Source organism: Pteropus medius, unplaced genomic scaffold, assembly GCF_902729225.1.
Source record: "Pteropus medius unplaced genomic scaffold, Ma_sr-lr_union100, whole genome shotgun sequence".
Lineage (NCBI taxonomy): Eukaryota > Metazoa > Chordata > Mammalia > Chiroptera > Pteropodidae > Pteropus > Pteropus medius.
Window position 1 is genome coordinate 8,132,527 of NW_024352785.1, and position 14,602 is coordinate 8,147,128.

Here is a 14,602-nt window from a genome sequence, read left to right on the forward strand (position 1 = left end):
TAAAGATGCCCAGCACATTTAAGTGGGTTTATCTCTCCATTTCCCAACTTTATTTGATTAAGAAACTTTGCTGGAGTATAGGTCACTTATTTAATTTCACAAAATATAATCTCAAAGAAATAAATGGAGGGGTCCATGTAGGAATGCCTCTTTTTATTCATAAGGAACTTCTTGGCTGCTTGCATTTGTCTGTCTGCCGAAGGCTGGAGACAGAATCAAGAAGCTTGGGGCCACCAGGGTTAGAGAATATGAAGCTGGTATAACTTAGCATGTAGGACTTGTGCCCATAGCTGGGCCTGGGGTCTGGGTTCAGGTTTCAAGGAGGCAGTTTAAGCCTGAAGCCAAGGCCCTGGGTCTGGGGCGGCATCTCCACTCCTCAACCCGTTTCTGTCTGGCTCATTTGGCATCAGCTCTCAGTGATCTTGATGTAGCTAAATCCATTTGGCTTTAGCAGCAATCCAGCCTGCTGACCCCTCCTTTCCTATTAGAGACTTCTCTGCCGCCACTGGCTTCTGGACATCATTCTCTGCATTTGCTTCCTACGACTTTGGCTGACTGACTGGTTGATGGATTGGTTGACTGCTTGACTCCTTCAGTGAAACAATATCTGTGAATACATACTACAGTGCCAGGCATGGTGGTGGGCCCTAGAGATACACTAGTAGATAAAACAAACATGCTTCTGTTCAGTGGAGTTTAGTGGGAGAGTCAGTCAATCAAAGAAATAAAAAGATATCACGTAAAATTTCAGTGTGATATATATAGAAAGGAATCAAATGGGGGCAGTGCAGAGTAAGCACAGGGACTTGCATGTACTAGCTTTCATGAGATGCTTTTGAAGGAGGTGCATTAAACTGAGACCAAAATAATGAGAGGCACATCCCTGCCACAAGCTCCTGTTGGGTCTCCTTATCAGCTGGTGGCCTCCAAGGCTTAGTCTCCAGCTCTCTGCACTTCTCACTGAAGGCAACAACTTCCATTGCTTCAGTAACTATCTGTACACAACCTGATGTCTCCCAGCTGCTTTTCTTCAGCCCACATCTCCCTTTTGGCTTCTTATGTATACCTACTGCTTTCCCAAGCATTTCCACCCAGATATCTCCAGACACCTCAAACTTATGCTCAAACAAAACACATGATCTCCACCCCACCCTGCTCTCCCCACAAACAAAACAAAACACAACACAAAATTCAAAGTAAAACCATCTGGTTCTTCTTCCTATGTTCCCATATTAGTGACTGGCCCTGCTATCCAGCCATCGTGCCATCCAGAAACTTATGGGACACCTTCCCTCCTCCTCTACGCTGTTTTCAATACTTCAGCAGATTTTGCCAATTTTATACCTTTTCTACACCCATCTGCTTTTTCCGCATCTCAACTGCCACCACCCTAATCCTAGCAATAATTTTGCCCACCCAGAGTCTTTCAGTGGTTTCCTAGCTGGCCTCCCCATTCACTCTTGATCCACTGAGTCTTTCTCCTCACTAGAGAGTGACTGATTCAAAATGAAAATCTGATTATCTCATCCCCTTCCTCAGCCCCATTATTAAAATCTTTCAGTGGTTTCTTGTGGCCCTTTGAATAACGGTCAAACTCTTCTAATGTGGTCTATAAGACCTTGTGTCACCTGGATCCTGCCTACCTCTCCAGCCTACATCTCATACCTCTGTGTTCTCCATAAACAATGATCTTTGAATGCATCTATCCCCAGCTTACCTGAATGCCATCTCCTCTTTTACCTGCTTAATTCCTACTCAGCTCATATGTCAGTTCTCAGAGGAAGCGATCTTGGAAATCCAAAACTGAATCAAATTCCTTTGACATACTCTCATGTCCTTACCATGGTCCTTAATGCTATAGCACTCATATAGGTTTATAATACAACATGAATCTGTAATATTTGATTCAAGTCTGTCTCCTCAATTAAATTTTAAGTTTTATGAAAATTACACTATACGTACTCTTCCTTCTGGTTCTTCTTCCATTTCTCTCCTACATGTGAACATTTCCTAAGATACGGTGCTCCTCCCTCTTTCGACTCCACACCTTTGACCACAGGGATCTCCTTACTTCATAGCTTCAAGCTTTTATCCTCAACCTCAATCTCTCCAGAGAGCCAGTTAGGCAACTCCAAGTAGACCAGTGGTTTTGCAACTTTTGACTGCAACCCACGGTTGGAACACTTCATTTGGCAACTTACTGCATATACACATGTAACAAATAATTTCCATGAAATAATACTATCATTCTATATTTCTTTCCTATTTGATTTCGTTTAAAAACTACTTTATTTTTCACATAATTTCAAGACCCACTAATGGGTCATGACCTGCAGTTTAAAAACATACCACACGAAGATACTGTATCAAATATTTTCACATAGACATTTCTCTATAACCTCAAACATATCTATTTCCCAACTCATTTCTCAACCAAACTCCCTTACTAAGGAGTGTTATCATTCTTAGTCACTCAGGATTAACATGTTAGAGTCATTTTGGATTCCTCTTTACCCTCTTTACCCATTGATTGCTAATACCTATTGGTTCTTCCACTGCAACGGGTCACCACCTCATTCCATCCTTTCCATTCCTGCCATTGTAGTTCTGATTCTATTGTAACTTAGAACAACACTGCAATCCCCTTTTTAACTGGCTCCCTACTTCTGGAATTTTCAAATAGAGGTGACATATATTTGAATCATAAACATCAGGGCAGAAAGCTAATTTGGCTCTTCAGTTCTGTTTTGACCAACAAAGTAGCATGTAAGGGACTGAAATGGATGTGCCTTCATCTACTCACCAAACTCCTTGACTAATTAAATTTTAATTCAGGCTGCCTCACGTTTCTATAAATTCCTATTACAGAAACCAGACTCTGGGTTTGTGGTAATGGCAGGCAGACTCACCCATGTCAGCAGTGACCATGGTGGACTGGTTTTCAGGGATGGAGACAGAGGTCTGGTCTTGGTCCATGCTTCGAGAGTCCTCGTTGACCTCTTGTTGACTCTGGCTGAGTTCTGATCGTAGTTCTGAGTACTCATCTTCCTCCCTGAGAAAAAAGGAGAGTCAGCCACCACTTACAGAGATGTAAGACAAATCTCTAGAGAATATGTCCTTTAAAAACAAGAAAAAAGACATTCAGAGAGGTACCCCTTGGCCTCTTGGACTAGGATTCCTTCAGCCCAAATAGATGGTCCTATCTCTGGTCAGTGTGAAACTGAAGGGCTACTTCTGTGTCCACATACATACCCATACAGATTCATCTATCAGCCAACTAGCAACTTTTCCCCTTCGAAGACTTCATTCCCTCAAATTTCCAGGTGAAAAAGAACTAAGACTACAAGCACTGATGCTACAGTAAGCAAAATAATCAAGAGTCTGGTGAACAGAAACAGCATGTCCCATTGCGTGGAAGTTACCGCTGGTAGGCTTTCGTCTTGGAAGAAGACATGAAAAGGTGTTGGGGCTGGAGCTACTGAAAAGCCAGCACCTATTTGTGCAGAATGAAATGGATGCTTTGAGAGGTATAAGGATCAGCATGTCTAAAAAATACCACGCATAATTTCCCCAAAGAGAGTAGATGGCGTTAGAGAATAGGAAAAGAGAATGGAATGAGGCGAAAAGTGGAAACAGTGAGAGAGGATGTCACTCAAGGGTCTATTTCCTTCTACTTGCAATTGCAACAGGAAGATAACATTTAAATGCAGCTACGTTTCTTTTGCACAAGAACACCCACCCCTCTCAGCCCTTCACAGGGGCCCTCAACGTTCTGGTCTCTGAATTAGTTATGAGCAAGCTAAGAAAACTTAAAATTGTAGTATGTAGCTCAAAGCACATGTGTACTTCCTTCTGCCTCACACCATCATCATCATTACACACACTAGACAGAGGCATGGAGAGAGCTAAATTAACCCTCTTGGAAGCATTTATTTTGCAAGTGAGTCAGAAGAGAAAATTGTCAGGGGATTTAATTATGAGGTTGGAAAGCTCACAGGTGTCTGCTCAGCCCCAGTGGGAGGGTGTCTGCGAAGAAAGCTAGAAGAAAGGAAGAGAAGAAATCCTCTCGGCCTGGCATTCAGTTTAAGTTTCTGATGTGTGTGTGTATGAGAGCAGAAAGTCTACAGTCTCGGGTTCTGAGTAGACTAGCATGGTGCAAGGTGATCACTGGAACTTGCGGATGAGGCAACTGCCATTTTAAGCTGGAAAGACATCTATAAATTAGAGAAATGTGAAGAACTCTTCAGAGTTCTTGGTTCTCTCAAGAAACCAACATCCTCCTAGGGAAGGGATTCAGCTGAGCCCCTGCTTTATAAGGTATTTTTAATAAAAGACACCCAAATCTGGGTGAACTTTAAACAGACATAAAGCCTTCCAGACATGCGAAATATGAAATAGAAAGGGAGTGAATGCAAACAAAATAAAAAAAAAAATAGATTAATGTTCTAGAAATGTTAACTATTAGATACTCACAAAGCCGACAATAACTAGGGTTAGGATATAAAAAAATTAAAAAGTACTCTTAAGAGTTGCCTTTTTGGTTTAGAGAGTAATTGTGTCCTGATATATCAGCTCTCCTTTCAATCACCACTTAAAATTCCGATTTCCGTTAACAGCAGATTTTGTGTGCGATGAACAGATTACCTTTGTTGTATGTAATCAGCTTCAGCTTGGCTGAGACTGTTTTACAGCCAAGAAAGCCAGATAAATGTTGCTGCTGTATCTCGAATATAAATGGCAGTTGAAAAATCTTTAAAAGCCACCTTAAACCCTCCTGGCTTGGCAGGTTCTAAAACATATAGTGCCTGTCGAATCTTCTACTTTGTAAGGAATTACTTCTAGAGATTATTAGGATGAACTTTATAAAAAAGTGCATAGGGAAGGGGTGGGTAGAGGGCTGTTGGGTGCAGCAGTAAGTCACCAAGCTGGTAATGGCCTCTAGCTAATGACATAGCATTAGCATCTAAAAGTGGCTTTATCGTTTGCTTTCTTCTGTTGTGTATAGTAACTCTTGGCAAGTGATAACTTACTTCTGTGGGGGAAGGAAGAAATGCCTCCCAAAAGAACACCAACTGTTAGTGTGGTGATGAAAAGGAAGAAAACATGAAAAGGTCCAAGAAGTGATCATTTTAAGCCAAAAACCCCCCACAAAAACCAGAAGCTTTGATAAAGTGATAAACGTTGATAATTATATGCTACTGTGGCAGTTTCATCATTATAGAATTATAAAGTTCTCAGGTGTTTCTCTTTGGAATTGTCTCGCAGGATTCTAAATGTACATTATTTCATTCACTAAGAAAGCATTTGTGAAGTGCTTCCCAGTTGCTCTATTTATAGTTGCAGTGATTAATGCTTGCTACTAGTTTAAACAACAAAACAGAATAGAACCCATCCTGAGGAGGCAGGCTTTACATTGTACACATACCCAGGTAACTAGTAGTAGCAGAAGAATCACAGTTTGGCAGATTGGAAGGGATCTTAGAGAACACCTAAGCCAGGATCAATACCTTCATTTTATAAATAAGACAGCTGAAGCTTTGAGAGGCTGAGCAATTTACTCAAGATAATGCAGCTAGTTAGCAGCAGAGCCTAATTCCTAAGTTTAGCACCAATGAAACAATACTTTAATATGGTAACCTAAAGAAAAAAAATTTTTTTCGCCGTTTATTTTTAAAGATTCCTTCTCCTTATTGTCAATAGGTGAAATGATCTAATCAGAAAAGGGAAAAAAGCCAATTAAAGTATAATTCTTATCATGCTTTCCAGACCTCAAGCTGAAGTACTGTGGAATCAGCAGCATTTGATAAAAATATATTACTTCATTACCAATCCCCATATCTATTTTATTTTGGGGTCTGCATTCATGCCTTGTCACTGAGTTGAAGTGATTTATGAACAAGACCCAGATGGACATCTGCCTGTCTTGGCCACTGTCAGTCAACTGTGTCTAGCTAACCTCTGGTGGTTTTTTTGAACCACATTCTGTTTCTCCTACAATTAAAGCCGGACTTGCCCTGAAATGGCCACCATTCTTTTAAAGAACAAAGATTTTTAGATATAAGGAGGAAATATATTCCTTTTCATACTCTTAAAGGATCTATAGCAGGAAATAAGTGATAAGTAAAGTCCTGAATATTTCTTCAATTCTACCTCTTCTTATTTTCCCATACTGCACAGCTGAAGCTCAGACTCATCTATGAATCTCTGGCGAATAACTGAACAAATGAGATTTTGAAATGCTCTCTTATGTATATAATAAGCCATCCTTGTCAACAATGAGTACCAGTTTTAAAAATATCTAATGATATAGGATCTACATTCGAGAACTAAATGGTATACAACGGTTTAATATATACCCCATAGAAAGACAGAGAGAGACATATCTATCTTATTTTTCTGGGTTTTATTTTTATTTCATTATATTTTACCTTTTAGGCCAGAAATTAATCAAAACAACATGATTTCCCAGGAGAAAAAGGTTTTGTTTACACTGTGTTTGAGATGCAGCAACATGAAGCTAGATAGACACAGCACATAGGTCAAAGAAGGGTGGGCTGAAAGATCAGGAGAAAGGCCAGGTTTGTGGCGCAGGGCTGAGATCTTAGAGATCGGATTATGTTAGAGTAGACGGAGACTTCAGAGAGTAAGTATCTCATTCACCAAATGAGGAGCATTTTGCAGACAAGGAAGCAGAAGGGTTAAGTGCCAATGCTGAAGAGACACAGATAGGAGGGATCAGGACTTTCCTCACTGTGGTCATTCCGGGTAAAAGGTGTGGGGGAGGGAGCCCAAGGTGAGCTGAGGCTGAGGATGGATCTCAGGGACAGAAGAGAAGATTCAGGACCCACAGGGTCCAAGAGGTTCCAGAAGAACACACCGGGAAGGAAAGAGGATTTAGGGTCAAATGCTGGAGAAAAGGACCAGTAACAAGAAAAAGCCACTGGGTTTTTCAGTTAAGAAATCACTATGATTTTCAAAAGAAGTGTCTTAGCTCAGGTTGCTGTCATGAAATACCATAGGCTAGATTGTGTGGCTGAAACAACAGGAATTTATTTTCTTACAGTTCTGGAGGCTAGAAGTCCAAGATCAAAGTGCCAACATTGCCACTTTCTAGTAGGGGCTCTCTTGTTGGCTTGTGGATGGCTGCCTTCTCACTGTGTCCTCAGATGGCAGGAGGGGGAGAGAGTGTGCACGAGCGTGTATTTGCTAGTGTCTCTTCTTATAAGGTTGCCCACTAATCCCACCATACAGGTCCCTTCCTCGTGACCTCATCTAAACTGAATTATCGCCCAAAGGCCCCATCTCTAAATACCGTCACATGGAGGGTTAGGCCTTCGATGTATGAATTTTGGTGGGGACACAATTCAGTCCATTGTGTTTCGGCAAACTGTTAGGGTCAGAAGCAAGCCAGCAGTGGGCTAACGAGCAAATGAGAAATGTAACAGAAAATGTGGACTACTCATGAGAGCTGGCAGTGAAAGGCTGATGTTTTTATGAGAGTAGCATTTGGAAAAAGAAAATAATCTCCTTGGGAAACAAAAGATTTCATGTTTAATTTGCTTAGACATATCCCCCCACTCCACCCCAGATCCAAAGTGAGCTGCTGATGTATTTTTCCATTTTCCACATCCCATTATATAAACTCCCCAAGTAAGATGAGCATTTAAAAAAGCCACTCATAAGACAGTTAAGTGAAGAAGCACATATAACAAAACTGTGTGTGCTGTATGATACAATTTCTTTAAAATATTCATGAATAAAATTTTTTAGAAGGCCATATATACAAAATGTTCAGTGTTTATTCCTAGGAGATGGGATTTAGGATGCATTAGGCAGAGTTTAGTTAGGAATATAAACTACATTGGCTGTTTCAAGTAGAAAGGATTTACTTGAGGCTGTCATGTGCTTGCAAAAACCATCGGAAGAGCTGGAGAAGAAAAAGGTGGGTGGAGGCCACCAGAAGCTGTCAGATTTGCCATTAGAGTTGCAGTCCTCTCAAAGATCAGGAAACTGCTACTGCCTTCACATCTGCCCACAGCTCCAGGGTTTGACCTCATGCCCACCAAAGCCTGTACGTCAGCTGCCATCACCATGGCCTGAGGGATGATGTTGGCTCCCCACCCCTCTTTTGCCTTCTAACCCATGCCAGTGCATTTCACTGGCAGAGACAAAACTGTATTCAGAACCCAGTTGTTAAGGGAGTCTGGGAAGTAGTCCCCAGGGTCCAACCTCTTTGATTCTGGGTAGTGTAGAGAGAGAGGGTGGGAAGGGTACCAGGTGCCAGGCAACATTCATCATATTCTACTCTTTGACAACCATACACAACTTCTTACATTTTTCAAATTGCAATAGCAATGATACCAAGCTTCTGTAAGTATCCCTCATTCAAATGTAAATGAACTCACTTTCTCACCAAAATGGGAGACCCAAAGTCCCATCAGATATCCACTGTTAAGTGATCACTCTTCTTCTAGTTCAATAGCAAATACACTTACATATCATCTAATAGGTGACATAATAAGTTTCACCTTATTTGCAACTGGTCATGAAGCTATAGTTGGTATTTATAATTTCTTTCTTCCACTAGGAAATCATTATTTCCTCTGTGTTTGGCCAGCACCTCAAGTGGTAAGAGTTTTTTACCTAGTGAGATCATTCAAAATCTTTATTCCTGAGGGGCCTCAGTGGTCTGACCTGTATTGAACTATTCAAACCTACTAACTTTTACCACTGGGAAATTTCTAGGAGGTGGCCCGAAGAATCCTTTGGATTTCAGACACAGTCCTCCCTTCCCTGTGGTATGAGAATAATCCAATTTCATCTTGATAGTCAGGATCAGTCACCCCAGTCAGGGTAGTCACTCCCTTCATTACCAAGGACCTGGTGGCAGTCAAGAGAATCATTGTTGTATTCTTCAATAGAGACATAGTCCCCTTGGGAACAGAGCTCAAAGTTGCAAGGAGGAGATGGAACACTTTTTTTAAAGGTGGGTTTTAGGTGCATGAAAGAGAGGATCAACTTCTAGTTCCACTTCTTGGTTTGTGGACCAGAAAAAAGCAGCATCATATACTGTTGCTAGCTGGCAGCATTTACTATATTTCCAGGACAATGAAAAACATCTCCCAGATGGTACACTATGGTAGATTATGTCCATTATGTATGGATTCAGGTAATAATGCCACTTGTCACCTGACCTTCTGCTATGGACCGAATTGTGACCCCCATCCTTCCTGCTCAATTCATGTTGTTGCAGCCTATCCTTCAATGTGATGGTATTTGGAGATGGGATTTTTGAAAGATAATTAGGTTAGATGAGGTCATGAGGGTGAGGCCCTTGTAATGGGATTAGCGCCTTATAAGAAGAGATACAGAGCTTGCTTCATCTCTCTCTCTCTGCCTTGTGAAGACACAGTGAGGAGGCATCCTTTTGCAAACGAGGAAGAGAGTCATCACTGGGGAACTGAGTTGGCTGGCGCCTTGATCTTGGACTTCCCAGACTCCAGAACTGTGAGAAATAAATTCTTTTTGTTTAAGCCTCCCAGTCTATAGTATTTTGTTACAGCAGCTTGAGTTGACTAATATACCTTCACAAATCCCCACCCTGGCTGGTAGACTATAGGTACTTTGGATCTTCGGGGGCTATCATCCGCTCAAAGCTAATAATCACCCAGAATGTGGTTATCTCTTTCCCTACTGCACAGTCTTCCTTATAAGTGGCTGAGATTCTCTTTGGAAGAAAGAGAAGGAAGATTGACTGTACCCACTCATGGCAGGGTTTGTGTACATCTTCCCCCTTCATGCAAGGGCCTCTGGGTCTGTGTACTGGGTCAGGTAAAGAGAATTAGATAAGAGGCCAAGATTCTCCGCTGTAAGAGCAAGTCAAGTCTCTGTCCACCAGACCACAGTTTTTCAACTACAAAAATCAAGTAAAATTTTAGTAGGCCATTTGTTTATACTGGTCCTAGAGACTCCATGATCAATTAGCCAATATCAAAGATCTTTCCAGGTCAAGCCTTTTTGATTACTACTGTACCCCTGTTATCCAATACAGTAGTAACCAAGCCCACCCTGACTCCAGTAGCTAAGTGGTGTCGAAGATTCCATTTTAATGATGTTATCTCCCACTCAACATTCTGACTCACTAGGCCTTTGAATTCCTACATTATATTATTGTAGTTCTGGCATTTCGACATTATTTAATGTAGTCCTCCACTGAGTCTCGTTTTCAGTTAATCAAACTACTGGGGCTAATATACTGAATCCAGAATCTCTGGTAGGAACAGTTATACCAATAAATTTACCACTAATCCAAAACTGCATGCCTCCCTCCCTGGTCTAGAATTCTTATATCCTAATCCCGCACTATTCTCTCATGTTTCTGTGACTACAAATGAACAAAATCTTATAAATCTTTTCATGTTTTAGCTGTATCTTCTTAGGTTGACTTGTTTACTTATCTCCCTGGGGCAGGATGAATATGACTACATTTAGGCCTAAAAGACAAAGAGGAATGGAGCAGAGGAGCAAGATTATATCTGGCACCCTCTACCTGGGATCAGGTTGCTGCTGAGTATCCAAGCAAGGTAGGACCAGCTGTATCAGACAGGGAGGAGGCTGCTTCTTCTGCAGCAAGGGAAGCTCAGTGGAGTCTGTAGGCTCTAGGTATTTGGATTCATTTTAATCTACCCAAATGTGTCCATTCAAATTCTCACCATTTCATCTTTTCCTACCATCGCGTAATCTTTATCTATGAGAGCTGATGTGGCTGTGAATTCAACTTACATTGCAATTCAGCAATCTGCAGTGTCTAATTCTTGGCTACATTAGCCCTGTGGCTATAAGAGACGGGACAGTATTCTAGGACAGTCACAGAAGGTCTGTGGTTCTCTGAATGTGACCCAAGATAAAAATTTTAAACTATGATATTGTCATTTTCCTTCCTTAAGCAATTCGGTATTGCTTAAGTGGGGACATATCATAGTTTATGTAAACAAACTATTTCTTTATTAATGACTTTTCAGCTTTCCAATAAATTCCTAACTCAGGCCCAGACTGAAGTCACAAGAAGAATCTGTAGGGTTCCAGAATTTTCTAGACCCTGAATATGCTAGGGCAGTTGGAGTTCAGTGAAGGTGTCTGGCTTTTACCATACTAAGCCTATCACAGAATCTCAAGACCTGAGGGCAAACCAATTTCCTGGAGTGGTAGGGGCTGCGGTGATGCCTTAGACCTGGAGCTTGGGAGGACAAGAGCCTTGTCTTCCTGGCCTACATGTCTGCATGTCCTCCAGCCCGGCAGGGAGTCCCCTCAAGGAGGGCTCAGCTTATTTACATAATGAAAACTGGCAGAATTTAATATGACTTCTGCACAGATGCAATCTTCCTTTAAATAAAAAGCACTAATAAATGTTTATGGTCAAGAAGCTCAATGTATTTTAACATGAAGCAGTTTGTCCATTATATTCAACTTAAATATCCTGAAATTGAGTTTACCAGGTGATGTGTAATGCATTTTTTTTTTACAACTCACTGAGGCTATTTGCCTTCATCTTCAAATATTTAAAGTGTAACATGTTTTAATGGAAATTACAAATCTGCCACTGTACTCTATTGGCCTCCTTTAAATCTGCTGTAATCATTTCTTTGGGCTGAAAATTCTTCTCTGCTCACGCATTACTAACCTACAATCACTCTGAAGACCAAGATACAATTTAAACGTCTTGGGGTTCTCTAAAGTGGAATACAAAATTTATTGTATGGCTCCAGTTCAGTGCAAAATTTTCCACGATTATGCCAAGGAAACAGAGACTCATCAGTACCCTCGTCAAGTAGCCCTGTCATTACTGTGACTCTCAGAGTTGGAACAAAATGCATCCAAAGTTGCTTCTAACCCAGGACTTCTAGAGGGAGTGTTTAAAGTAGCTGCTTCCAAAACTGTTGTAATTGTGGCTTGTGCAAACATTCAGTGAACAAAACACTCTTTCTCCTTAAAGGTAAGTGCCAACCATGGGCTCCCCTCAGGGTTGTTCCCTGAGCACAGGCAGGAAGATAAGAGTTCTCATCCTTGGCTCAGTAAGTCACGTAAAGCAAACCCCTCTTCTGAACAGCAGGGCAGACACACCAACGAAGAGCTGCGTGCAGGAGACTTAGGGGCCAAATGACTGATAAGCAAAGATGAAGTAGTCACTTAATATTAAGCCCCAGCTTTTTCACCAGTGATGGATCAAACCTTGCTCCCACCTTAGCAGTTTGTATAAGGCTAAGTCAATGTTGGTAAATCAAGTTAAAGTCAAGTCAAAATATTGGTAGGTTATCTAGAAGCCTATGTAATGCTTAGTTATAAGCCACATTCCTAAATCTCTCAAAATCCCCAGTGGAAACACACTCTACACATCTACACAGTCTACATATCTACACAGTCTACACATCTGCACAGTCTACACAGCAGACCTGGTGAATAAAAGACATGCTAGGAATGCTGGTCTCTAAGACAGAGGGCCTCCATTAGAACTCATTAATGAAGCATCTCACTCAGCTTCTGATTCCACATCCTTATCAATAAACTGAGGATTGAGCAGGGAGATAGACAGGGTCAAATATGTGGTGACAGAAAGAAATCTAACTATGGGAGGTGAACACACAGTATAAACATCTACATGCCTTACTGTCAAAACGTACAGCTGAAACTAATCGGATTTCATTAACCGATGTCACCATAAAAAACAAATTAATTAACAAAACAAAACTGAAGATTCCAACTCCCTCCCTTAAACAGAACAGAATAATAGAAGGGAAAGTGTGTGGTTAACGAAGCAAACAGAAAGTACTTTATCAACTGTAAAACTCCTAATAACAAATAAAACATTGTTAAAATTCACAAGGGCAGCTAAGACTCCAAGACTCAGGATACAGCCCAGCGGGGCAGAGTCAAAGCCGTGACCTGGAGGCTACTACCTGATGGTGGTGCCCTGCAGACGGTCTATCTTCTTATTGAGCTCAGCAATGATGCTGTGGAGTTCCGTGATGCGTTCTTCGTACCGAAGTGTCGTTCGCTCCTGGACGTCCTCATGCTCTCTCATGAGGTGAGACTGCTCACACTGAAATTGAGAGAATAAGACAGAAGTGCCAATGAGTTGATGCACCTATAACGCTAGTGATTCTAAATTTTATGGCCTCAAACCTTTATAACCTCAACAGGCCCCAAATAAAACATATGCTTACTCACTGGCCAGCAATCCCAGGAGACACAACAGCTAAACTTTACAACGCCCCTAGTGGACATCTGAGCCCTTGCCTCTCTAGAAGCCATACTTTCTTTGGGGAAAGGCCCCTCTGCCATTGCGCACAATCTTTGTGGGACTATCTGAGTCTCCTTTTTTCCCTAGCCAAGAAGTGGGCAAGGGCCTGGGCTGGATCCATCAGGTACCTTCTTTCGAGAATTTGAATCTTGAGTGAATAGACCTAAAGTTGCATGGTGTCAATTCATCTGAGGATCCTGAAGAGACTGCCCCCTTAGTTTCTGCTACCTATATTCCCCAGGGCGTCCTTCCCAAGCTCTTTATTGCCTTTTAGTTCCCCTTTTACCCATTTGTTCCTTTTTTTTTGCTGAAGTCTTCTGCGGTCTGTTTTACTTTCAACCAATTAATCCTAAGAAGTATGACACCATTTTTTATCTGGCTGATTATCTGCAAACTTAATGCTTTCCAATATCCTTTCCTACCAGACTATAAACTCCTGGAAGGCAGGGACTAAGTGATTTCATGATTTAATCCTAGCACCTAGCCTATGCCCTGGTTCACCGTGGATGATCTAGACATGTTATGGAATGAATAAACTGTGATGTAAAAACACTGTCCTGAAGGCTGCTTTGCAGAAACTATAAAAGAGGTGAAGGAACTTACCTTGCTCAGCATTTGGTGTACTAAGAGGCAGCAGAGGCTATAAATTTTTTTGTTGTTGTGGCCAGAGTTTAAATCATAAGGAACCTGGTCCCTCTTTCATTTCTCTCCCTCCTTCTCAACCCCTCGCCAGTCGCTGTGCATATAATCTTATTTACATAATAATAAAACACTCATCAGTAATGGAACAAGGAGTCTAGCTTGTGTTCCTGTCTACTACATTCAGCCCTGATTAATTTCCTGTCCAGCGGAGGAATTTTTATTTCTTTTTCAGCAAGGTTTTCCTAATGCCAAAAGCCAAATGTACTTGCCAGCTTTGCACTTTCAGAGCTGGTGGCAGACAGGCAAGGGTAAGACTCCTCACCCGGCGAGTTCCAACGTCCTCTCCACTCTCTAAGTCTGCTAGGCTCCCAATCACGTAACAGGGATAAAAAGGCTTCAAAGATAAGCAGACACTACACTAAGTCCAACTCAATACTGAAACAGAAGTGCTCAGCAAAGTAGTTTGATAAACATGTTAGTATAAATCCTGGCAGGGACCATACCTATGAAGATGACCCTAGACAACCGCTAGGGTCATCTTCATAGGTATGGTAGTAATGTGGTAACATCTTCAGGGCTGCTCAGAGCTCCAGAAACAAGATCAGATACAATGAGGTTGTTGACAGCTGTATCATAGACTTTCATGAGATAGTTACTTTCAGA

General features: G+C 41.4%; 1 protein-coding gene across 7 annotated transcripts in view; it reads right to left on the reverse strand.

The window, feature by feature from the left end:
* Window positions 1-14,602, reverse strand: part of MCC (MCC regulator of Wnt signaling pathway) — a 376,346-nt gene that overhangs the window by 79,224 nt on the left and 282,520 nt on the right. For all 7 annotated transcript variants that reach the window (XM_039848467.1, XM_039848466.1, XM_039848468.1 and 4 more), the window contains 2 exons: window positions 12,954-13,096; window positions 2,910-3,052 (listed from right to left, as the gene is read on the reverse strand). In XM_039848467.1, the coding sequence (XP_039704401.1) occupies window positions 2,910-3,052; window positions 12,954-13,096 (286 nt within the window). The remainder of the gene's footprint in view (window positions 1-2,909; window positions 3,053-12,953; window positions 13,097-14,602) is intronic.